Below are 26,280 nucleotides of genomic sequence, written 5' to 3' on the forward strand. Positions count from 1 at the left end.
CCAATCTACTCCTCTCCAATCTACCCCACTACAATCTATGCCACTTCCCCACACCGATCGACCCCACTCCACCCCACTCTTCCCCACTTCAATCTACCCCACTCCACTCCAATCTACGCCACTCCAATCTACGCCACTCCAATCTACGCCACTTCCCCACTCCGATCGACCCCACTCCACCCCAATCTACCCCTCTCCAATCTACCCCACTACAATCTATGCCACTTCCCCACACCGATCGACCCCACTCCACCCTTCCCCACTTCAATCTACCCCACTCCACTCCAATCTACGCCACTCCAATCTACGCCACTTCCCCACTCCGATCGACTCCACTCCAATCTACCCCACTCCAATCTACCCCACTTCCCCACTCCGATAGACCCCACCCTTCCCCACTTCTTCACAGATCATAATGACATGCATGGGCACCCTGGAAGACTTGTTATTTAAAAACAACACTCGTGAAACAGCCACATCTGCAATTATATCGCCGCCACTCTAGGTGGCGCCATATTTTATTTTCCTTTCTGTGCCATGTGCTTGCAATAAAAGATAAAAATAAATTCCCATCACACCAGTTTGCCAATGGTAGACCCGTTGGCTTTGCCGATGCTTGTTTTCCTACAGAGCAGTAAAGAGAGTGACACGCTTGCTTTGTCAGTGTTGTCTGCCCGGCTGAGACCTTACTAGCACAAACCCCCCACATGAGTCGTGCAAACACAGGCACACACATGATGCTGGAATGTGGTCCGCAGCAAACCCAGTGGCTTCCAATCCCAGGTGTCACCTGTGTGCAGCTCCCGGGCATTGGCCGGAGCTGGCGAAATTCACGTGGAGTAGAAAATTCAGAATATGTAACAGAAGAGACAAAATAAATCCTCCTGATCCTGTGTTTGGCACTTACAATAAAATCTGAAGCCTGGGCACTGCCCTCAAAGCTCGTAAATACTTCTAGTCTGAGCACTGAAATAATTTGATATAATGTGACGCAAGTTCGGCAGCTGTGAAGTGTATCACGGCCTGGGGTCTTATTTTTTTTTTTTAACTGAGTTTATTTTTTCTTTTCCTCCATATTTGATTGAAACGCCTTGACACCCCAGGACGTGACTCGAAGTCGATTGTGTCCTAATATTTCATCTTGTTTTCTCTGGTCATCTGTTGTCCCCTCTGTAGTGGCAGTGGTGAAGTGCATTTGTAAAATGAGTATTTTGATAAAGGGGATGTCACTTGTGATTGTATGGCCTTTGCTGTTTTAAATGAAAACAGCCTGAGCTGTGGCCACCGTTCTCAGTTTCGAAGTGTCTCGTGCCCCGGGTGTCACTGGGGCAATGATCTGTCTCGGATATTGTTTTCTTGCACATCCTGAAAGGTTAGGAGTGTGAAAAATTCGAATTTCACCACGAAGTATTCACCTTTACAACGTAACAAAGTTTGTCTGCTCGATGCCTGCTTCCCGCAGGGCTGAAGTATCGCTGCAATAATGTTTTTATTGAATTTACCTGGGGTTTGTTTCTTCCTCTTGCGGGAACATACTTTTATTTTATTAATCTACGTTTTCACTTTTAAGACTTTGCGTACTGTGTGAAGCACACACGTACCAGTTTTTCAAACTTCATGCAGTTGGGTGTGGGATGGCGAAGTTTCACAACTTTGCTCACCCCTCCAATAGACTTAAGCCTTGGTGGCTTCAACACAGAAGGACACATTGTGCAGCCAGGAAGCAGGAGCTGTGGAAGGGTTTTCCATACACAAGGTAAAATAACATTTTTCATTAGAGCTATATATATATTCACTGAAAAAACCATAGGTTTCACACACGTTATAGTTAGGAATTAGCATTTAAAAAACCTTGCAAATTCACTTAAAAAACCATAGGTATCACACATGTTATAGTTAGCTGGACATTTCACTCGTGAAAAACCATTGAAATTCCCCCGTTATAGTTAGTGCAGGCAACTATAACTCACGCGACCGCAATCCTCTGCTGATGACGTCAGATATTACATCACTGTATTTAGACACTTATTTACCCATGTCTTCTTCCATTAATTTTTAGCTATACATATATTACAAATATTTATTTTTCATAAAGACACATATGTCATCAGTGATGTAATATCTGACGTCATCAGCAGAGGATTGCGGTCGCGTAAGTTATAGTTGCCTGCACTAACTATAACGGTGGAATTTCAATGGTTTTTCACGAGTGAAATGTCCAGCTAACTATAACATGTGTGATACCTATGGTTTTTTAAGTGAATTTGCAAGGTTTTTTAAATGCTAATTCCTAACTATAATGTGTGTGAAACCTATGGTTTTTTAAGTGAATTTGTACTGTTTTTTAAATGCTAAGTTATGTATTTTTGTATTTTTTTTTTAAGGTTTTTCACCGTGCGCGTACCGTACGCGCACGGTGCGCTTCGCGCACCGTGCGCGCGCTATGGGCGCGCAGTGCGCTTCGTGCACCGCGCGCCCACGTTACGCAGTTAGCGGAATTTTTCCGTTTCTACCGTACGCGCACGCTACGCGTACTCCGCGATTTTTCGCAAAAAAATTGAAGGAAAATTTTGGCCCTTGGGGGTCCTTCTGGGACCCCCTGACAAAGGCTAGGGGGTCAGGAACTGTCCACCCTGCCCCCTTTTCACGTTCTCCACCTTTGTTTTTCACCCCCTCAGACTGCGAGAGACAAAATGGCGGCCGACACTTCCTGGTTTCGACCGATTCGAATGTTTACTAAGATCTAACAACCAATCAGAATCGTGCTCGTGCACTGCAGCGTGCGCGTACGGTAAGTTTTACCGTACGCGCACGGTGCGCGCTTATAGATATATATATGCTTTTAAATGCTATTTTCTCAGGAAATACTGAACAGATTTACACCACACCTGCAAAAGGCACATCCCTGACCTGAGGACTACCTCTCTGCCAAATTTCAAGTAATTCTGTTCAGCCGTTCGGGCTGTAGCTTGGACTAAAGGTCCTATGGAAAAATGCATGGGGAAAACACATTTTGGGACCCCCCCTTTTTCTCAGCCCCCGCTTGACGAATCCCCCCCGAGACTTTCAGGGAAGGAGCGGAGCGGAGCGCCCCACCTATTTTGAAAATTTCGCGAGGATTCGTCAATCGGCGCCAAAGTTATTCCAAATAGAATGTTGCGGATTTCCTATGTAAACACGACCCTAACTATAACTATCTACTGGCGACCGCCAGTAGATAATCTATATGTATATATATATATATACACACTCACACTCACTCTTCCCAAGCATAGACAATAGCTAGTACGTAGCAATTGGCTCTAGGCAGAAATTTGTCTTCGTACCACCACCCTGGCTAAGAAGGGAACTACATTGTATGCGGATGTGCTCCTTGTGAAAGGGTGTATTCCATCACTCGCATTGGTTAGCCAGTAGCTGGAGTGGGCGGACCCACGGTGGGATTTTTCAGTCTCTCACAAATGAACACAAAGCTGTCCCTCTGGCTCGTACAAAACAAAATCAGTTTGTGGCTTTAACGTGAAAACAAACCTTTCACACGCGTCTGGAGCTGGTTTTCTCTAGGCAATGCTGGTTGTGGTCTGTGGCTGATAAGTCAGCTGTGATGACATGTGCAGCCCAAGTGTAGCATGACAAGCATGTTAGCAAGGATGTCTGACGTGCAGCACTGCTCTGGAGTCATCTATCAGCCCTTGGAACACTATTTATATCGCACGCTTCAGGCCGAGCTCACGGCCAGACTGTAGACAGCACAATTCGTGCTTGAATTGGTCAGACACCCAGCCGGTAAATACTGCATTATGTTATATTATTAATGTGTTTAGTGCTGCCGGGCCTAGGTAAGCTATAAACACCGCACTATTTATATACCATGCTTCATGCCGAGCCCACGGCTAGACTGTAGACAGCACTACTGGCGCTTGGATTGGTCAGACACCCAGTCTGTAAATACTGCATTATTTTATATTACTAAAGTGTTTAGTGCAGCCGGGCCTAGGCAGACCATAAATACTGCACTATTTATATCCCATGCTTCAGGCGGAGCTCACAACCAGACTGTAGACAGCACTACTGGCGCTTGGATTGGTCAGACACCCAGCCGGTAAATACTGCATTATTCTCTCTCATTAATGTATTCAATGCTGCTGGGCCTTGGCAGACTATACATACTGCACTATTTACATCATTGGATTTGTTCAGTGGGCACAGCCCCTCTACACTACCTGCACGATGCGTGTAGTGTAGCAAGACTGTAAAACAGTACACTACCTGCATCCTGCTGGAGTCAGTCAGACACCCAGACCGTGAGGTCTGCCCTCTTTGTATCATGGGTTCAGTGCCGCGGGGCCTAACCTGACTGCACGCACCGCACTATTTGAGTCCTGTTCTTCTTGTAGTTAAACTGTAAACACTGCACTATTTCCATCATGGTATTTGTGCAGTCTGCACTATTTGTGTTATGTTCTCTATCTAGCAACATTGTGAAGACTGCACAGTTGGTGCCACGTTCTTCATATAGCCAGAGTTTGAACACTACATTGTATCATGTTTGTGTAGGCAGACTGTGCACACTGCACTCTGTGCTATGTTGTTTGTGTAGGCAGACTGTGCACACTGCACTCTGCGCTATGTTGTTTGTGTAGCCAGACTGTGCACACTGGCTACAAAACAAACATGAGACAAAATCCAGCAGAATGTAAACACTGCACTCTGTGCCATGTTCGTCATGTAGCCAGACTGTGCACACTGGCTACAGGACGAACGTGATACAAACACAGCAGTGTGCACAGTCTGGCTACACAAAGAACATGGCACAGAGTGTAGTGTGCACATTCTGGCTACAGGACGACCATGGCACAGAGTGCAGTGTGCACATTCTGGCTACAGGACGAACATGGCACAGAGTGCAGTATGCACATTCTGGCTACAGGACGAACATGGCACAGAGTGCAGTGTGCACATTCTGGCTACAGGACGAACATGGCACAGAGTGCAGTGTGCACATTCTGGCTACAGGACGAACATGGCACAGAGTGCAGTATGCACATTCTGGCTACAGGACGAACATGGCACAGAGTGCAGTGTGCACATTCTGGCTACAGGACGAACATGGCACAGAGTGCAGTGTGCACATTCTGGCTACAGGACGAACATGGCACAGAGTGCAGTATGCACATTCTGGCTACAGGACGAACATGGCACAAACACAGCAGTGTGCAAAGTCTGGCTACACAAAGAACATGAGACAGAGTGCACAGACTGGCTCCCAATCACTCGAGGGCGCCCTCCCACTCCTTGTGTACAGAAATGCACCTGTGCCCAGGGTGGGCAGACACTAACTGTAAACAGTGCTGAGTGTCGCTGGACAGAGAGGTTGAGTTTAAATATTGTATTATCATTCGTTTGATTGGTTCTGACGTGGCATTGTTTGTACCATGCTTGTCCCTGAAAGTACCGAGCCTGTGATAGCGCAGTGCTTGTATCATGCGCCTAGTGTAGGTGGACACGGGCAGACTGGAAACAGCGCATGTGCTTAGCACACTCTGGATCAGAGGCAGGCTGTGAATATTGTATTATTTGTGTCACGTGCTTAGTACAGCCGGGTACAGAGGCAGACTGTAAACACTATCATGTGCTTAGTTAGTACAGCTGGGTGCAGGGCAGACTATAAACACTGTGCTTGTATCACGAGCTTAGTACAGCCGGCTAGAGAGGCAGACTGTAAACACGGTGTTTGTATCACGTGCTTAGTACAGCCGAGTACAGAGTCAGACTGTAAACATGGTGTTTGTATCACCTGCTTAGTGCAGCCGGGTACAGAGGCAGACTGTAAACACGGTGTTTGTATCATGCGCTTAGTACAGCCGGGTACAGAGGCAGACTGTAAACACTGTATCATGTGCTTAGTTAGTACAGCGGCAGACTGTATACACCGTGTTTGTATCACGTGCTTAGTACAGCCGGGTACAGAGGCAGACTGTAAACACGGTGTTTGTATCATGCGCTTAGTACAGCCGGGTACAGAGGCCGACTGTAAACACTGTATCATGTGCTTAGTTAGTACAGCGGCAGACTGTAAACACGGTATTTGTCTTACGTGCTTAGTACAGCCGGGTACAGAGGCAGACTGTAAACACGGTGTTTGTATCATGTGCTTAGTGTAGCCGGGTACAGAGGCAGACTGTAAACATGGTGTTTGTATCACGTGCTTAGTACAGCCGGGTACAGAGGCAGACTGTAAACACTATCATGTGCTTAGTTAGTACAGCTGGGTGCAGGGCAGACTATAAACACTGTGCTTGTATCACGAGCTTAGTACAGCCGGCTAGAGAGGCAGACTGTAAACACGGTGTTTGTATCACGTGCTTAGTACAGCCGAGTACAGAGGCAGACTGTAAACATGTTGTTTGTATCACGTGCTTAGTACAGCCGGGTACAGAGGCAGACTGTAAACACGGTGTTTGTATCATGCGCTTAGTACAGCCGGGTACAGAGGCAGACTGTAAACACTGTATCATGTGCTTAGTTAGTACAGCGACAGACTGTATACACGGTGTTTGTATCACGTGCTTAGTACAGCCGGGTACAGAGGCAGACTGTAAACACGGTGTTTGTATCACGTGCTTAGTACAGCCGGGTACAGAGGCAGACTGTAAACACGGTGTTTGTATCATGCGCTTAGTACAGCCGGGTACAGAGGCCGACTGTAAACACTGTATCATGTGCTTAGTTAGTACAGCGGCAGACTGTAAACACGGTATTTGTATCACGTGCTTAGTACAGCCGGGTACAGAGGCAGACTGTAAACACGGTGTTTGTATCATGCGCTTAGTACAGCCGGGTACAGAGGCACACTGTAAACACAGTGTTTGTATCATGTGCTTAGTACAGCCGGGTACAGAGGCGGACTGTAAACACGGTGTTTGTATCACGTGCTTAGTACAGCCGGGTACAGAGGCAGACTGTAAACATGGTGTTTGTATCACGTGCTTAGTACAGCCGGGTACAGAGGCAGACTGTAAACACGGTGTTTGTATCATGCGCTTAGTACAGCCGGGTACAGAGGCACACTGTAAACACAGTGTTTGTATCACGTGCTTAGTACAGCCGGGTACAGAGGCAGACTGTAAACACAGTGTTTGTATCACGTGCTTAGTACAGCCGGGTACAGAGGCAGACTGTAAACACGGTGTTTGTATCACGTGCTTAGTACAGCCGGGTACAGAGGCTGACTGTAAACACTGTGAGCCCAACTACACTGCTCAACTTCCCAGGGTGCACTCGGACTCAGTTCCTCCTGTGAGACTCTTTAAATCATCAGATGTTAGATTTTTAAAGCTGCCAAACCAGTCCACCTCATGCTTGCCTGTTTTCTGCAGCCTCTGCATACGAGGGTGTGAGTCGTGCTTTTAGTGGGCGCACACAGGCTGTGGACACGGCACCGTTTGTATTGTGTGCCAAGTGACCCACACAGTTTGCACTGTCAGTGTCACCTGCTTACAGACACACATCCGTTTGAATCTCGTGCTCAGCGTAGGCTGACAGGCAGGACAAGGAGGGGGTGCTACATCTGACCACTTCTGTTACCTCAATCTTTACTTCCTATCATCCGGGTGTGGAATTCTAAAGACGATCTACTTGTCTAGGGGACAGGATGCATCAGAAATCTACTTGTCCTGCAACAAAAAAATCCACTAGTCCCTTTTGTTGCCAATTCTTGCAGCTTTCTCATTCTATCAGAGCTCGGATAATAGCCTCCCTGATTATGTTGGGGCTCAAACCAGAGTTTGAATTCTAGCAAGGCTCTGATTGTGCCACCTTTTTGCAAATGGCGAGAGGGCCTGGAAGTGGTAGTTTCAAGATTGGAATGCGTACAAAACAGGTTTAGGGGATTCAACAGCTACTCTCCAATCTCTACCACACTGAAACGGGTGGAAATTTACTCCTGGGAAGGGCAGGTGTAAAGCTAGTTTCAGGAAGGGGAAGAAAGGGCAAACAGCGATAGTGAATTTACAATTGCACAGCACGTTTTTGCACGAACAATAGAATGTAGATTTGTTCACACAAAAAATGTGATACAAAAAAGGGAGTACAATTTCCAGGCCAAACTCTGCAAATGTTTTGTGATTTTCTGAAAGTTGTCATTTAAACCAACTCCAAGACATACACCCACTGGTGGCCTTTTGTGACTTTCCTTAAGAATAGAGCCTGTAATGTATTTTCTTGTGGCCTGTGAGAAATGGGTTCCATCTACTTAACACCCCTGGATTTTTCACTTTTTAAGCTACCTGGTTTATGGACAATATACTAAAATATGATCAGACAACTGCTAGCGTCATCAATTGCACCATCCAAAGAGTTCCCTTATTGACGGGTGTGCACACCTCCGAAAGGCTTGTTGTCCGCAGCCTTGTAGTTCCGAAAAATACACCACAAAGAAGCACCAGGTACTGATCGTGAATATCAGTCGAGTTCACTCATAAATGGTGCCATTTAGTATTGCACAATGTGTCCGGGATCATGAGCACGCGTGCGGATACATGTGCACTTCACATTTTGAAATGGGGCTCTTGAATGTTTGGGAACCTGAGATACTTTCCCCAGAGTCAGGTTCATGACACATTATGTGACACACTCGTGGTATTGGTAGCAACCAACACTAGCCCTGAAGAAGCCCTCATTTTGAAGATCGAAATGAGTTGGCCGTAGTGAGTTTATTGATCATTAATAGAACGAGTAAATACAGTTCAAGTTAATAGAATTCTGATGCTGAAAGAGCATTTTTTAATAATTGTGTATTTGTCCAGCTTATGGACGTGTGCCGTGAGTCTCGCTACCGGAGTCTCACTCACTGCACCCTCGTTATTATGGATTGGAAGTGCTAACTGCCAGTCTCCTCCTTTTAACATAAGGCCCACAGCTGCACAGCTGGAGTAAGAGGCTCTGGGCTGGTTGCACAAGAACACGTGTACACTTGTACGTGTACATGTGGAGAGTGAGAGACCGCCATCTAACTCAGCCCTGTATCTGCACACACCCTGCCTGTCTCCGAAGGGGCCCGTCTGTGATTGGTGTTGACCTGGGCAGGCCTTATAATGTGACTGAGCATCAAGAGTGTGAATATGGGCGTCTACAGTGACCACGGAAAAGTGTCTTAGCTTCCCTGCGTTATACACTGTGGCTGAAATTTGTACCAACCTACAGTTTCGCCATGGTTATATTTAGAGACACTGTAGACACACCGATAATACTGTAAATCAGGACAGCAAACGCAGATGTGAGGCACTTCGAGATTCATCGTCTTCTCTTTGACCTGACTCTTAACAAGATTCAGGCCATCGAGTTACTCTGTTTGACCAAATATTTACTCTGCTGGCCAGCGGTCCAATCAAAGGCCTCCCCACACAGTAGGACCATTAGCCAATAGGACTGCTCCTGGCAAAGGAGAAGCCAGGAACTGAATCTGCGAGTGCTATTTACTTTTCCCACTTCAACTGGGCTGGGAAATTCAACCCCACAGAAAACAAGCATTGGCATAGCCAATAGGTCTCGCCTTTGGGACCTTGTAAGTGTTTAGCCACAGCAGTTGGCTCTGCCAATGTCTTTAAGCTATGTTGTAGAGCAGCGTGTACAACTGAACGACCCTATTAAAAAATCCTGCAAGCACAGCACAATGGTCAGCGCTTCTACCTGCCAGAAGCCTCTTAAAGGCCTACAAGTGTCATCTTGATCTACCTCAGATTTTTGTTGGAAAATTTACTTAAACCCACATATGTATCTGGAAAGCACACTTTCACACTTTGGGGCATCTTGAAGCTAAAATAACAGATTTTTATTGTTACCCAACTCAAAGCATCGACTTTGGAAGGATGAAAGGTTGAGTGAGACCTGTTGGCAGTTAACACCAGACCTACTGGCTTTGACAATGCTTGTTTTAAGTTCTGGCAACTCAGTTTCTTGATACACTAGGCCAAGCAGCGGGTACCTGCGCAGTAACTCTTCGCACATTAAGCTACTACTTCAGGTGCTGAGTAACCTAGCGCGAGCTCACTTCTATCCCTTTTCTGATATGACCTACGTCACCTTTTCTTCTCTTAGGTGCCCACACGCGCCAAGACGGCCACGGCAAGATGTGGGCGGGGCAAAGATTCTGGCATCATGGCACAGGCTGACGGGAAATGTGGGTGAGGGAGGGGTAGGGAGGCACAGACATCAGGACGTGAAGACTCACCCGTGGTACTGAAGTTAGGGGTGCAGGAAGCGCTGCAGCGCCCCCATTAATAAATCTCGTAACAGTTTATAAAGTGAATGAACCCTAAAAGGGTAATTGTGATGTTTTTGTTCTGGCAGCATTTGTGGTCTTTTCAAACACACACTGTCAAATATCCCCTTGGCCTTTAGTGAGGTGACATCACTGGCCAGCAACCCCCGGCCTCCCATAAGGTGGGGCTCCTGAGTTTCCCATTCCTCAGCAATATTCATTGGGCTTGGTCTCAATCGAGTCCCCCCGAAGGGTCTCCCCCTCCCTGCAACGCAGGGGGCTGCAGAAGCCCGCGTGACGTCCTTGGGCACAGACCCTGCATGCTTCAGTGTGCTCGACAGCCACATTCAGGAACATAAAATACACTGAGTGTAGTTTGAAGTCGTTTGATTACGTTAGGCATTGAATTTAGAAAGTAATGTGACGTCTTACCCAGATTTTTTTGGGAATTTGACTGCTTCCCCTTAGGGGAGGGACACCCCAGTTCGCCTCCCCCTGTCCTTTTCACAGACAAAATTCCTGCATGTGCTTACAGTTCCGCTCCCAGTAAGCCCCCGGATCTCAACCAGTTTCCAGGTGACTTGAATGTCAAATATCTTTTTCACGGGAGGAAGCGTAGTCTGTTGATGACGTTATTGCCTGCAGAAGCAGCAAGCAGCGAGTTCCAATCCCGGCTAGCCGACTTGTTATCACAGTGTGATCAGAAATAAACCACTTTATAATAAATGTGGCAATCCTTAGAAACGGACTGTCTGCCGGTATTAAGAACTACATAAAAGTTAAGTCGCTGTGGTCAAAGTGCTGCAAAGGCTGGCTACATAGCTCTGTGCAACTTCAGCCTACAAAAATGCCGGCCCCTGTGCACCAAATCTTCTAGGTTTGGAATGGATGTAATAGTGCGATTTTTGCTTCTCTTCCTTTGTGATCAGGAGAGGTCTTTCATATGTAGGATAGCTGTGCTGCCGAGCACCCAACGCTGCCTCTAGTTTGCCATCCCTGCTTCGTACTAACTACTGTGCCTTTCGGCGTTGTAATAATTCTCTGCACTGCTAGTTTTTTAAGACTTTCAAAACAAAACTCGGCTAGCTAATTTATTGAACTTTTGGGGAAGTTTGGAGTGCTCACAAGAAGCCTCCCATAGGGCAGCGCATGCTCGCTGCGCTAGGTTCGACCTAAAAAGTGTAGCCAGACTGCTGAGCGAGTCACATGAGGGGGTACCCTTTGAGGTTTTGGAGGGAAGGAACTAGACATAAATGGCAGTTAGAGCGGGGCTTAGGCTCTCAGATAAGACCACCTAAGGCGTCATCTTGGAAATTCCCAAAATGCTGTACAGAAGGGTTGAGACGAGTGGAGTGACTGGTCACGTTAGGGTGGGACAGAGATGCCTCAGATTCTAGAACTTTCCGTCCCCACTAAACTCCTGCACAAGGGAAGAGCCATTTGAGAACAGTCAGGAAGTGGTAGAAGTGATACCAGAGGAATGCCGAGCTGAAAGAGACAGCTGCACCCCTACAGAGATGGACTCCAGGTCCTCTGATCTCAGTTGGCGCCCCAGGAACCAAGACTTGTTTCTCCAGGGCCAGTGACGTCCATGCTCCCTTCCTTTCCCCCCCTCTTCCACACACACGCCCACCCTCTGGGAGGCTGTAGAAGGATGGATCTGCTGAGGGGCACTCTGGAGGATCCCCTGGGTCTCTGTTGACCGGTCCTGCAGGACTGTGACCTCCAGAAGGAGAGGGATCTTGACTTCCTTTGACTCAGGTGCTCTGCAAGCGGCCAAAGTAGGCGGTGGCTCTTCAAGAATGACCTGTTTTAGTCCACTCAGTTGGGTCCTTTTTCCAAAGATGAGACTGCGCTGGTCCTTCAAGCCGGTGACCTGAAGATGCACACGGATTGTTGCAGCAGGTGTCCAACCAACTGAGCTGCCTCATAGGAAGACAGCTGGAGTATCACTGCTGACTTATGCTGACTCTCAAAGTAGATGGAGCTGCAGGGCTGTGTGCTTTTTATGATAGCACACAGAGCACTGCTTGTTCCTGAGCGATGTATTGATTGCTGTGGGCTGCGGAAATGGAAGACTCGAGATCTAATCTCAGCTTTCCCACTCCACCAGATGTTGTCATGGTGGTCAGATTGCATTATTTCACAGCGCTCGAGCTCCTGTTTGGACTGAAATGGAAAGCGATTAAAAACCAGCTTAATTCCAGCTCTATTGAGAACAAGTGGATATGAACTTTAGATGTGTCTCTTAGTGTGGCAGTTTTTACATGGTGTGCTACCCTGGGGTGCACTGAAAATATACAGCAGGGGAGGTTCCAATTATGCGGCAGAGTTAATTAAATAAAGCTGCAAAAAAAAAAAGGGAAATTATCCGGTCTAACAAGGATCATTTTGAACTAGTATTACTTCATTAGGTTGTCAGTTTTACACATGGTAACTCGCTCTGGGAATATATTACCCTTTATAGTACCGGTTTAATACCCAAATACAGCATTAAGTTACTAAAAGATGAACAGTCACCTTTGTGAAGGTCTTTCCACTGTGCGGGAAAATGTGTCGCCGTTTTTATCACCTTCAGTTTGAGCTAGAAACATTTTTTTTTCTGTAAAGTCTGCAGATTACGCAGCAGTTGATAGATTATGTGGCAAATGCGTCAATAATTTAGCAAAAAACGCCGCACCTTCAAAACTGCCTAATTTCAGTGGCCATGATGTTAACTTCCATTAATATAATTATACTAATCGACTGTTGCATGACGAGGCAGCTCCATTGTTTTTTTTTTTTTTGTGTGAATGGTGATGCAGTTAACGTTTCGCATAAAAAGCACCAGGAGTGTATAATTACTGGGCAGAGAGTACCAGACAGCACCCGGGCGGGACAGCACCCGGGCGGAAAGAACATTTGGTAATTTTTAGGTCATGCCTGAGCCAGCGCTTTAGCGCTGCTCTGGCGAGAGTTTTAGTAAGCGGGATTTGGAAGTGCAAACTAGTGGCTTTTCAGGCCTCCAGCTACAGTGCATGTGCGCCGGGCACGCGCACCATTTGGCAGCCTGCGTGATCACTTTCACGGCCGCTTTAATGTTCTCAGTGAGCCACGCGGCCACTGAGAACATCAAAGCGGCCGCAAAAGTGCACACCATTTGCCAGCCTGTGTGCCTCTCTCCCCTTAGTGCGCGCGACGTGCCCTACCCCCTCCCTTATCCCACTTCCTGCTTGTTTCTGTTCTTGTCCCGATTTTGTATTTCTCATGCACCTTGTTAGGAGATCACTGGGTAAACAAGCAGCATTTCCTAATTCTGCTGGCTGCCCCATTCCAAGAAGAAGTTCGCAGAAGAGGCTGCGATCTTGACATGGCTTTACGAGTTTCTTTTTTTTTCAGTGATATGCACTCGCTACCTGTTCATCCTTTGGATTTCACGATACAGGATGCGGCGAAGCGCTAATTTATTTCTTTGTCGTTATGCTTTCCACGCAAGCGCTTGTGTTTTCTTTCACTTGTTTATCTCCTCCCACCTGTCCAATCCTGTTGCTTCCATTCCTTTGCAGATCGGCTTTATTATACACCTCCTTAACAGCCCTCGCGACGTTGATGTTCCGTTTTGTAACTTTGCTCATGGTGTCCCATTATTGAAAAAACAGTTGAAATAGAAACCGTCATTCTGAAATGGAGCAAGGATTTTAAAATGACGCTCCACAGGACACGTTGTTTATCAAGCCAGGCGCCACCCACATGTCCTCTTATGTTTTTTTCTTTAACTTTCATTTAATTTTCACTCTCCCAGCTCCCTCGCCATGCCCCTCTCATTTAAACATAATTGCAAGCTTCTGACCAGTGAGTCGCAACAGACCACACTACAGCTCAAGCAAACAACAAGCATTGGCATAGCCAATAGGTCTCGCCTTTGTAACCATATAAGTGTTTAGCCATGCAACAGTTAATGTTGTCGCAGTAAGGATATTGTGCTGCATAACTAAATACTTATAAGGTCCCAAAGGCGCGACCTATTGGCTATGCCAATGCTTGTTTTTTTTGCGGGGGGGGATAGTTGTGGTGTAGTGGCAGGAGCTGTGAGGAAAGGAAGGTGGGAGGATTGATGGGGTGCTAACAATTACGCTGACGTGCATTAAGGGCTGATTACAAAGTCTTCAACGGGGGCCATTGAGACGAACGGGGATGGACGAGGTGCTGTTGGAATGACATTAAGCCAGGCAGCTCCCTGCTGCGCCCTCGGAGTATTGGCGGCCTGGGCCCAGCTCGCCCATGCCCAGCCCTACACCTCGTTTTCCCCTCATGGCCCCTGGCACTACTCTTGCTACCCCAGTCTCAGGGGTATTCAATGCAGCGACAGCAGCAGAGATTGACAATGCTCTAAGCGCCCTGTCCTGTAGTTTTCACCCCCTTCCTTTCCCTGGCCCCTCGGCTATGGCTATGAGGCATCTGAGGGGCCCAGCACGGGACACAGGGTCAACATTATGATGTCATGGGGGGGGGGGGTCAAAGTTTGTATGACCCAGTTTCGCTACTTACTCCTGGCTTTTTGATGAATTGACGTCCATGTGTGTGAACCGGTGATGGTTTATGAAACCCTCAGAGTAATGTATTGTATTTTCTTTTCCAGCGCGGGTCCAAAAGGCGACAACATCTACGAGTGGAGGTCGACGATCCTCGGACCCCCCGGCTCCGTGTACGAAGGAGGCGTCTTTTTCCTCGACATCGCCTTCACGCCAGAATACCCCTTCAAGCCACCAAAGGTACGAAACTCGCCATTTGCTGCTTAAGATGAACCAAAATGCTACCAAAATAAATTATTTTGGTCTCTGTGTAGCCTTTTTTTCAGTAAAATTAGACCAATATAGAATATTTCATGGCAGCCTGCTTAACAATGGACTCCTGTCAGCCGGTTAAATGTGTTTGTGTTCAGTGCTGTAAATGGGCAGGTGCTGTCCTGTACTGAGTACATGCACCACTTTAATTTGAAAGGGAGAGCACCTGCACTTGTCAGCCCTGCTAAAACACATACAGCGGGAGAGTGCTGGCACTTCTCAGGAGCAAACAGGCACTCTAGTGAGTACCTGCACTTCTATATTTCCATTTAAAGCACGTTTTTTGGTGAATTACCAGTTAGCCTTTTAGGCACATGCATACCAAGTATTTGAGAGACATGACGCCTTATAAACCACACGTTGTATGAAAAGATTGGGGTAGTACAGTATGCTGTCTGCGTCGCAATTGTGGACTTTGTAAACAAGAGAGGTAGGTTTACATTTCAGCTTTCCAATTTGATAAATAGGGTGAGATTATAAAATGTATTTACAAAAAAAAAAGGGTGTGATTGTGGGGAAATCATTTAATAGCCCTGAACATCGCCCATTATCTGGCAAAATTAGCACTAGTTATTAAATGTTTAACTCTAGTTTATGGCACTACATAAAAATTGGACTATTTTTCAGTTTAGAGGGAGCTAGTAGTAATAAAGTGAGATTCCACCGTTTCCAATTCCTTTCTCCTCACTCAATGAGTTGTGAAGTTGAAGCTAATTCTGAATCCATCCAAAGAGTTTTACAACAAATGTTTTCACTTTTCCGGGATTTCTCAGTGTGTAAACTGTTCCGGTTCGCCTTCTTTTGGACATTGTGTGAGCAGTTTCTTTAAGTGGGTTGCACACTATTTTGAGAACTATTCTGCACCCCTGAAAGAGGAAGTGACATCAGAACAGGAAGTGCAGTGTGTGGATTAATGAGAGCAGCGACAGTAGAAGGTAAAAGGTAGCATTTTCTTTAGCTTTGAGGCACCAGGTTTGCATACCCGGCGAGGCTGTTCACCGCCACCGTCTCCCCATCCTGTACATGGTGATCGTGTCCCGCTCACCCCTCACAGCTCCACATGTTGTGTGCAGATCTGTCCCGCTCTCATATAAAGAAAGACTTTCAACTCCAGACGTACACCCTCGGACATACCCCTGGCTAACCACTATTTGTGACAGTGCTGCTGCTGGGGGCTGTACCTCTTTAAGAGCCGAGGGACTCTCGCGCATAAGTCGAGTGGTACCTGCTATCATTCTCTGAAGACTAGACCATACCAAGGTTTATTAAATGGGTCTGCCATTGGGAGGGACGCATCTGTTGCTGGTGGTCTACAGTATGGCAGTCAGACCTGTGCCTGAGGCCAGCTGGGCAATCAGTGGCTGCAGTGCAGACATGTAAAATAGTCCCTCATGCATTGCAGCTCAGGCTTTCCACAGGAGGCGGAGTGATACACCAGTCAGCCAATAGCATGAGATGGGAGAGAAATAGACTTCCGCGAAGCCAAGGCCCGCTCTGTATATTTTAAAGAATTTATAACTATCCCTTTTAAGCAGTTAATTACATGGTGACAACTGGGTGACCTGAGGAGACGGAAAGATTGACAGTGCTTCCCGGAATGTTACACTGGGAACGTCACCAACTCGAGCACTGGATCCTGGGAACCAAGGAGGGGCCACAACGAACAGGAGACAAACCGAAAGTAAACAGTGAAGGGAAAACACAATGTTACAAGAACCGGGGACACCGGTGGTGTGTGGTCACTAACCAGGGCTGAGCTAGTTGTTTGTGAGTCCACTTCTTGAACCTAGTCTTCCCATGCTCTGAGAGGGGAACGACTACAAGTACCACAATGCAATTTTGTGTGGACAATGGAGCTGAGCTGAAGGCAGGAATCCAATCTAGAACTCTCCTGGAATCATCATAGACCGGCTCTTGGTCTCGCCAGAGCTCAGGTGCAGAGAAGGCTGAAGAAGGGGCCATACAAGGCCTCTAGGAGAGCCCCTAACTGTATGGTGAATGGAACGAGACACCTTCATGAAAAGAACGATGCATCATGACGTAGTGCCACTCGACTGTCCCTCTTCAGACGCAGCTACCCCTCCTGTCACTCATTGACTGGATCTTTCTTTCATTCTATACAGTGCTTTGCAGACTTAAGGCTGGGCTAGTGCTTAACAAACAGGGCATGTATATGTACCTTCCATACAGATGTATTGGTTCTAGGCACTACGTTTTCATTAGCTTTACGAAGTACCAAAAGCAAAGCTGTTTCACACCCCTCTATTCTTATGCTAACATGATCTGTTTTATGCGTTTGCGTATAATACACAGGGCACACAAACGAAAAAGGAGTTACTTTGTAGTTTTTACACCCAGGGTCTGTGCAAGGAGTTTCGGTGCTCAAGACAATACAGCATATTGTCAATGGGGCGCTCCCTATCCCCCCAAATAATAAAGAATTCGGTTTCTTGTAATTTAGCGCCACCTAATGGTGGCTTCCTTTAATGGCTGGTTTATCTTGCCTCATTGAAGCCCTGGTCATTGTTTCTGTGATCACATATGCAAGCTCATATTGTCTTGTAATATTTATATAGCGCTTACTACCCCTTTTGTGGGGCCCCAGAGCGCTTGCCTGCACGGTTGGGATGCTACACGGTGTGGGGTGTGTGGTTGGAGGTCTGCTGTCTTTGTTTTGATCCTGTGTGGGGAGTGTTTCTGTGTTGCGCGTGAGGACCACACAGATGTGGTTATCATGGTCGCAGCGCTTAGCAGTGTGATGGATGAAGATGTGTGAGAGACAGGCACGCAGTTTATGGTTTCCAGGAAGCTGGCAGCTTCGAGCAGCTCTGCGGCTCCCTCTGTGATATTTCTTATGATCATTGTCCACTAAGCTGATTTCTGCCCTGTGCGGTCCATTCTGAGATGGTGCTTAAAGGTTAAGGCCCTGAGCAGACACAGGTTGGCGGGAGACACGTGGAGAGATCTGCTGGGATGGACATAGTGAATATCATCCCATCCCGGATTATCGTTGTGAGATTTTTAGAAATGGTCGAAGTGCGTAGGTAGATGTGACCTACAGCATTATGCGACAGATCTCTTCAGTTGCTCTGTGACTGCCATGATCAGTTGGTGATGGGTGTGTTTTTTGCTGTGGACTGGCACAGTACTGGGTGTTGGACATGGCCTATAGCCGTTTTGTCTCATGTCAGAGTGTCCAGCAGCAAAAGGGAATTATTTTGCAGCCTGTATGACATACAATTAATTGCCCAATCCTGAGTGTTATGGTATGACTATTATTCTGGGCTATATTTTGTACTGTGTTTGCATTTATATAGCACTTACAACTCCATATGAGCTGCTGTTGCGCTTTACGTCGGGCAGCACGCCGCTGCAGAATCGAGGGTTAGTAGTTTGTTTATTGTTAGTGATTGGAATTAGTCTAATAGCTCAGAGGGTTAACGCATTCAGCCTTCGGTCATTCGCGAGACTGATGACGCTGGGCACCAATGCAACTAAAAAGGGTAACAGTGAAACCTATTCTTATTGCCTGGAGACTGGACCTGCTTAATATCTACGAAGAATATTCTGTACCAATCACAGTTTGATTACTTTATTCATTTCCCTTGAAGCTCTAATTAATGTACTTCACCCGGCCGCCGGTCGCGTGGTACACAATCTCTACTATTTAGCTGGGGGCCAGAAAAAAAGCATAAGAACCCTCCGTAGGAGCCAAAACTCCAACACTAGTCACATACTGAGACTTTCCCTTCACTACTGGTGCAGCAGCGCGACACCCTGAGTCCGACCGTGGCTGTGGAGCTCAGTGCTCCCAGCTCTGCCGTCCACCCTGAGACGGGTGACTTTACCGGTCACTGTGGAGGGTCTGAGAGCGCAAGGAGCACTTGACTGGCCCCGTCTGAGGGCTCGGCCGCAGGCAGAGGTGGTATCCAGAAGCAGTAGTCAAAGTGGGGGGGGGGGAAAGTAGGGGAACTGTGGGTGGAGAATCAGAGGGCGGGAATAACCAGAGGATTGGATCAGAGGGCGGAGTCAGAGGTGTGGCCAGAATGGCAAAACATCCCAATTTTTAGTATTTGTTTGGCATTTCACTGCCCAGTTACAGCTTATTTTGTGATTTAATTCAACCAATGGACACACATAATTATTTACGGTTTAATATGAGTTATCGACATTAAAATACATTCACAAAGTGGGATATTTTTCCAATCACAGAATGTCCCAAATACGCTTAAAAGTGGAATCACAAGCCATTTGTCTGAGCTATGGAGTTTCTGTCATCAGCACTTCTCCTCCCTTTTTTCCACAAGAGCAGTTCAAACATGAATAGCAAAATATCCTAGTTTGCACATTTTTCAATATAATTATGGCTCTGCCATATTTGCCACATAAGACCAGATCTGCTGCATAATCTGACAATTTTAACTAATAAATAGTTTGTAGCTCAAACGGTTCAAAAGTTACTAGAAATATGGACGGCCCTTTGCAAAGGTTGACTGATCACCTTTCTCACTGCTGCATTTGTATGCTACTCTGGTACTAATAAGGCAAAATCTTTCCAGAGACTGTTAGCATGTGTACAAATGTAAACATAAAATATCAGAACATATACTGCATTACGCTGCAGCTTTGTTTTGGTGCTGCATAATTTAGTCAACACTGCAGCATCATTTTGTCCTCCTTTGCTGCATAATTGAAGTGGCCCCAGTGCAGGTAGCACATGTTAAAAGTGCTTGTGAATGAAGCAGAGAGACTGTGAAGTTTGCCAACTTAGTTTGGTGTACGTGCAAATCCAGCATTGCGGATCCGTGGTGAGTTGCAGCTGCTACTGCTGAAACAAAGTCAATGGAGGTACCAATGGGTCAATGGTTGAGGCGGACTGGCCTCAAGGGCAGGGCCGGCTTTAGCGCTGGCGGCGCCCTGTTCAACTATGTTTGTTAGTGCCCCCAATGACCACCTCCGCCATATAGATTACCTCACTGCCACCCTTTAACAATGTCCCACAAGTCTCCATAACCACACTCGCTCTCAGATGCATTTAATTTGATTTACAGCGCCACTCATACCATTGTAGGGTGTCAGAGCACTTTACATCACACACATTACACAGAGACAATCAATTGTACGTGTAAATCACTGTATAGAAAATGTTACATAGGACCAAGTACTACAAGGTGTAGGAGCCACATGACAACCATACTAGTAGGCCCTATAGTTTAATAGTGATTGGTCTGGAGAAACACAAACTCAGAATCTAAAACCTAATACCATGGTTGGGGGTTCTCTTTATTAATCAGAATTGATTTCTATTCAAAAGAACACTTTTTGCAACATTAGGATAATGAAAGACTGGGTGAAAAACCATAACAATCTAATCTATACCTTGCAGTTTGCATGCAGCTCTTTGATGAAAGTTAATAGCTCACTGTTCTTTGTTAGGAGTTTAACTAATAAACTGCAAGAAACAAAAGGATCTATCTGACAAAAGCAGTAACCCACTGACCTATTTACATTATGTGCACTTTGTGATCTGCATGGTACATGTTCTTTGCAGCAGGCTCATTAACCCCCTCTGCTACCATTCGATGAGTCTAAAATTCCACTAGACAAAACGCTTATCTCTCTCTCTCTAGGAAGAACATTAATCACCAGAGTTATGACATTTGTATTGTTGCCAAAAATTGTTGGAAGCCAGGAAGGAGGCAGCAAGCGCTTTTAAAACCATAATATACTTGCAAACACTATGCTCCCACCCAAAGTCTTCGCCCGGTGCGGTGACACTGGTCGCACCACCCTTCTCAAGGGTCCTGTGACCTCAGTGACTGAGTCACTGTTGCTCCATAGACCTGCCCGCAAGACTGGAGGTGAACATCAGTATGGATAGTGGTGGACAAGGCTTCAAGGTTAACCCACACTTGCCATGGCTAGGGTCCACGTGCAGGTGCTAAGACACCAAGGCTTCTAAAGTCTAGCGGGACCTTCTAAGGTCTAGCATTAGAATGTGCTCCCCCAGGAGAGTGGTCTGGGGGACTAGTCATGAAGGCTGAAACTGGTTCCCCAGTTCCAAATTCGGCAGCTCTGACCATAGTGCCACATCCTCTCCCCCACTAAACACCCTTACTGCCCAACTGAGAGAAACTCGCACTGCCTTCAGCTACAGCCCAGTTGTGCCCCGCTATAAACACTTGGATGTGGCTCAATTTAAATTATGCACTAGACGAGCCATATGCTGCCTAGCAGGAGCTGCTAGACAGAAACAGAGGGAATAAGAGGGAAAAGAAAAGGGGGGGGGGGGGGCAGCTGAAGCGGCAGAGCAGAAGTGGACACTGTAATTTTCCCCAACGGCCACGAACGCCGAGCCTTATCTATAGGCCTTGGCTATTTCTGCCATCCTGGGACGCATGTTCAAAATAAAAAAAAAGTAGGGGAACGGAGTCTATGGAATTAAAGAAGTAGGGGCACGCCGTGCCCTCCTGATCCCGCCCACTTCCACCAGTGTCCAGAAGCTAGCTCCTCAGACAAGGCTGAGTATAGCTCAGCGGGTTGAACACCTGCTGCAGAGAGAAGTGTGTGCTCAAGCTCACACACAACTTTGCATCCCCGCAGGGCTCAGATGGTGTCTCCTCTTTGGGTCATGAAGTGAATATATCGCTTCCTCCACGCCGCTTGGTTATTTTCTCTCGGCTTCTCTGTAGGCTCTCGCTGAGTACTTTGAACGTAGCCAGTAAAATATAAAAGACAGGTTGAAATTGCAGATTCGTCATCAAAACACACACCAGTAACAGAGCTTTTTTTTCAGTTGAAATGGGTTCCAGTGAGGGTGCTCGAGGTATCTGGGCACCACCTGTCAGATAGGTGGGGCCTTCAGACGATGTGCCTGTAGGTGGAGAGGTAGGGTTTCCTGTCCCCAGTGGCGGACCATTGATTTGTGGACTGTAATACAAGTCCTAGAGTAAAGAGGCGGGGCTGCATGACATGGGGCATTGCTGCTCTGCTGTGACAAAAAAAAACTAGTTGTCGAACTCGTTGACAGGAGCTGTCAGTCACGCCCTATTCACCAGCAGGTTGGACTATGGGAACACCCTCTACGCCAGGATCGCCGGGCAACTCACTAGAAGACTACAAACCACCCAGAATGTGACAGCCAGACTCATCCTCAACCTCTCACACAGAACTCACACCACACCACACCTAAGGGAACTCAACTGGCTCCCAATGCATGCACTCGATTCAACCGCCTCACACATACATCCAGCCACATACCTGAACTGTCGCATATCCTTCTACCAACTATCCACACACCTCTGCTCCGCAGGACGCCTACTCGCACACACCCCATGCTGACCCAGATCAGGAGGGCAGGTGTTCTCTTACATCGCTCTTAAAGCGTGGGACGGCCTCCCACTCCGCGTCAGAGCCGCCGTCACTCTTCTTGAATTCTGCGAGTAGATGAAGACCCGGCTTTTGAATGACCAGCCTGCCGCAGGCAGGGCCCGGCACACGCGCCTGCTCAGCGCCAGGATTCCCTCACAGGTGAGATGAAGGCCCGGCTTTTGAATGACCAGCCTGCCACAGGCAGGGCCCGGCACACACGCCTGCTCAGCGCCAGGATTCCCTCACAGGTGAGATGAAGGCCCGGCTTTTGAATGACCAGCCCGCCGCAGGCAGGGCCCGGCACACGCGCCTGCTCAGCGCCAGGATTCCCTCACAGGTGAGATGAAGACCCGGCTCTTGAATGACCAGCCCGCCGCAGGCAGGGCCCGGCACACGCGCCTGCTCAGCGCCAGGATTCCCTCACAGGTGAGATGAAGACCCGGCTTTTGAATGACCAGCCCGCCGCAGGCAGGGCCCGGCACACGCGCCTGCTCAGATCCAGGATTCCCTCACAGGTGAGATGAAGACCCGGCTTTTGAATGACCAGCCTGCCGCAGGCAGGGCCCGGCACACACGCCTGCTCAGCGCCAGGATTCCCTCACAGGTGAGATGAAGGCCCGGCTTTTGAATTACCAGCCTGCCACAGGCAGGACCCGGCACACACGCCTGCTCAGCGCCAGGATTCCCTCACAGGTGAGATGAAGACCCGGCTTTTGAATTACCAGCCTGCCACAGGCAGGACCCGGCACACGCGCCTGCTCAGCGCCAGGATTCCCTCACAGGTGAGATGAAGACCCGGCTCTTGAATGACCAGCCTGCCACAGGCAGGGCCCGGCACACGCGCCTGCTCAGCGCCAGGATTCCCTCACAGGTGAGATGAAGGCCCGGCTTTTGAATTACCAGCCCGCCGCAGGCAGGGCCCGGCACACGCGCCTGCTCAGTGCCAGGATTCCCTCACAGGTGAGATGAAGACCCGGCTCTTGAATGACCAGCCCGCCGCAGGCAGGGCCCGGCACACGCGCCTGCTCAGCGCCAGGATTCCCTCACAGGTGAGATGAAGACCCGGCTTTTGAATGACCAGCCCGCCGCAGGCAGGGCCCGGCACACGCGCCTGCTCAGATCCAGGATTCCCTCACAGGTGAGATGAAGACCCGGCTTTTGAATGACCAGCCCGCCGCAGGCAGGACCCGGCACACGCGCCTGCTCAGCGCCAGGATTCCCTCACAGGTGAGATGAAGGCCCGGCTTTTGAATTACCAGCCTGCCACAGGCAGGGCCCGGCACACACGCCTGCTCAGCGCCAGGATTCCCTCACAGGTGAGATGAAGGCCCGGCTTTTGAATTACCAGCCTGCCACAGGCAGGGCCCGGCACACACGCCTGCTCAGCGCCAGGATTCCCTCACAGGTGAGATGAAGACCCGGCTTTTGAATTACCAGCCTGCCACAGGCAGGGCCCGGCACACACGCCTGCTCAGCGCCAGGATTCCCTCACAGGTGAGATGAAGGCCCGGCTTTTGAATTACCAGCCTGCCACAGGCAGGGCCCGGCACACGCGCCTGCTCAGCGCCAGGATTCCCTCACAGGTGAGATGAAGACCCGGCTTTTGAATTACCAGCCTGCCACAGGTAGGGCCCGGCACACACGCCTGCTCAGCGCCAGGATTCCCTCACAGGTGAGATGAAGACCCGGCTTTTGAATTACCAGCCTGCCACAGGCAGGGCCCGGCACACACGCCTGCTCAGCGCCAGGATTCCCTCACAGGTGAGATGAAGGCCCGGCTTTTGAATTACCAGCCTGCCACAGGCAGGGCCCGGCACACACGCCTGCTCAGCGCCAGGATTCCCTCACAGGTGAGATGAAGGCCCGGCTTTTGAATTACCAGCCTGCCACAGGTAGGGCCCGGCACACGCGCCTGCTCAGCGCCAGGATTCCCTCACAGGTGACGGTGCGCTTTATAAATACACATAACATAAACTTGAAAAATAGAGATTGCCAGCAGTATGGGTCAGGAGCAAAAAAGTCACAGAAACTCAGAATTATTTGTTAGCATCCAAAGAAAAGGGTAAGAGCTACACCCTGCCCCCCCCCCCCCCCCCAAAGACAAGTTAATGCGATTAAAGGAGATTATAGCAAATTAATTTCAACATTAATTATAAAGATGCTCTCTCCTGAAGCCACGGATGGAGAACACGTCTGTGTTTCGGGCCTATATGCCTTATACGGAAAGACCTATTATTTTAATGACTTCGTGAAAGTGTGCGCGCGCTCTACTGTGAACATCAGATTGTGGTTTGGGTGGCAGTGCTGGCACAGACACTAGTTATAAAGGGCAGCAAAAGATGAGTGTGTGAGATGCAGAGGATAATACAAACAGTGACACGTGCCCCATATTTTAATCTCGACATGTCAAACCACGAAAGAGCACGGATAATCTAGTGCACAGAGAGTGGAGAGTAGAGGTGAACAATCATACTGCCTGTTAGGGCCCTAAGGAAGACATACTTCACTCTGAGCAGCTGAGAGCGATAGCGCATAGAAGCCACATTAGAGTACAAGGAGGGAAGTGTACAGAGAAGCAATGTGGAAGTATGGGAACTAGATCTAAGCTTTTGTGAAACAAATATTTGAAGCAACTTTACACTTTCCTAAAATGATCAGGGCTGTACCTGGTTGTATATTTGCTCGATTCAAAAGCTTTGGTGGTTCCCCAAATAGATGAATTAGTCATTTTAAGAAAACATCTGGGAGGATGCTAGATGCAGGAATGTCCTTTAGGAGAGGGGGACTGTGAGCCAATAGGAACACCAGACATAGGTGACAGCTCGAGACCGACAGGTCACAAGGGAGCACCCCAGAAGGAAACAAGAAGTGCTTGAGTCGCATGCCAGACTTCACCCTAAGTGCCACCAACAACCCCAGACCCACCTCTCCAGAAGCCCTGGGGTCTATTAAGGCATCTACCCACACGGCGAACGGTTCCAACTACGACCCCCAGGGGAGAGACTCCTCCTTTCTGTCACATGGGTTAAAGCGTCACAGTTTGAGAGTTTTAATATTTCGTTTTCCTAAGATCCAGACTCCATCTATATTTACACTTCTTGAAAGCAGGGGGGGGGGGTCTTCACTGCCGCACCGGAAGTAGAACCCCACGGAATGGAACACTTATGATCTCACAGGCCCACTGTGACGTCCCGAGGTCCCGGGTACGACCAGACGGCAGGCCTTCACTGCAGCCCCGGCAGCAGAACCCCCACGGAATGGCCCATTGTGATGTCTGGATGCCCCGAGTACGACCAGAAGGGAGGTTGTCACTGCAGCAGACAGGAAAGAAGTTGGGGAGTTATATAGGGTAGCATGGGGTACAGGGTACAGGGGTCTCCTTTACAAGTTCATGTCTGGATCATTGTATGTGACAATAGATCGATGTCGTCAAGTCTTAGGATCCTGATCCCCCTGTAAATATGGAGAACGTGGTATCACCCACAGTGGGGATGTTTGATGACCTGTAGAAATGGCCCTTTGTGACGCGCCCTTGCTATAAAAGGCGGGTAACCTGGGAGCTGCAGTATTGTGCACAAGGATGCCGGACCGGTGGGACCGCTGTTGTGGACTGCTGCTGGGGACACTGGGAAGATGGAGACTGCAGGGGCCGAGCAGGCTCCCAAAAATAATTTCGAGGTGGGGGTGCAATGGGACGAGGTGAGTAAATGAACCAAACAAAAACTGAACTGGAAACCAAACCGAAAACTGACTTGAAATCTTCATTTAGCTTAATTTTAATTTCTTCAACCCCATTTAAACCATTCTCAACTCCGCCAACCCAAT

The 26,280-nt window shown here is 48.2% G+C and overlaps 1 protein-coding gene across 3 annotated transcripts in view; it reads left to right on the forward strand.

Moving 5' to 3' along the window:
- Nucleotides 1-26,280, forward strand: part of UBE2E1 (ubiquitin conjugating enzyme E2 E1) — a 461,740-nt gene that overhangs the window by 415,775 nt on the left and 19,685 nt on the right. For all 3 annotated transcript variants that reach the window (XM_085630505.1, XM_085630504.1, XM_085630507.1), the window contains one exon: nt 14,880-15,012. In XM_085630505.1, coding sequence (XP_085486631.1) covers nt 14,880-15,012 — 133 coding nt within the window. The remainder of the gene's footprint in view (nt 1-14,879; nt 15,013-26,280) is intronic.

Source organism: Triturus cristatus, chromosome 10, assembly GCF_964204655.1.
Source record: "Triturus cristatus chromosome 10, aTriCri1.1, whole genome shotgun sequence".
NCBI classification, from domain to species: Eukaryota; Metazoa; Chordata; class Amphibia; order Caudata; family Salamandridae; genus Triturus; species Triturus cristatus.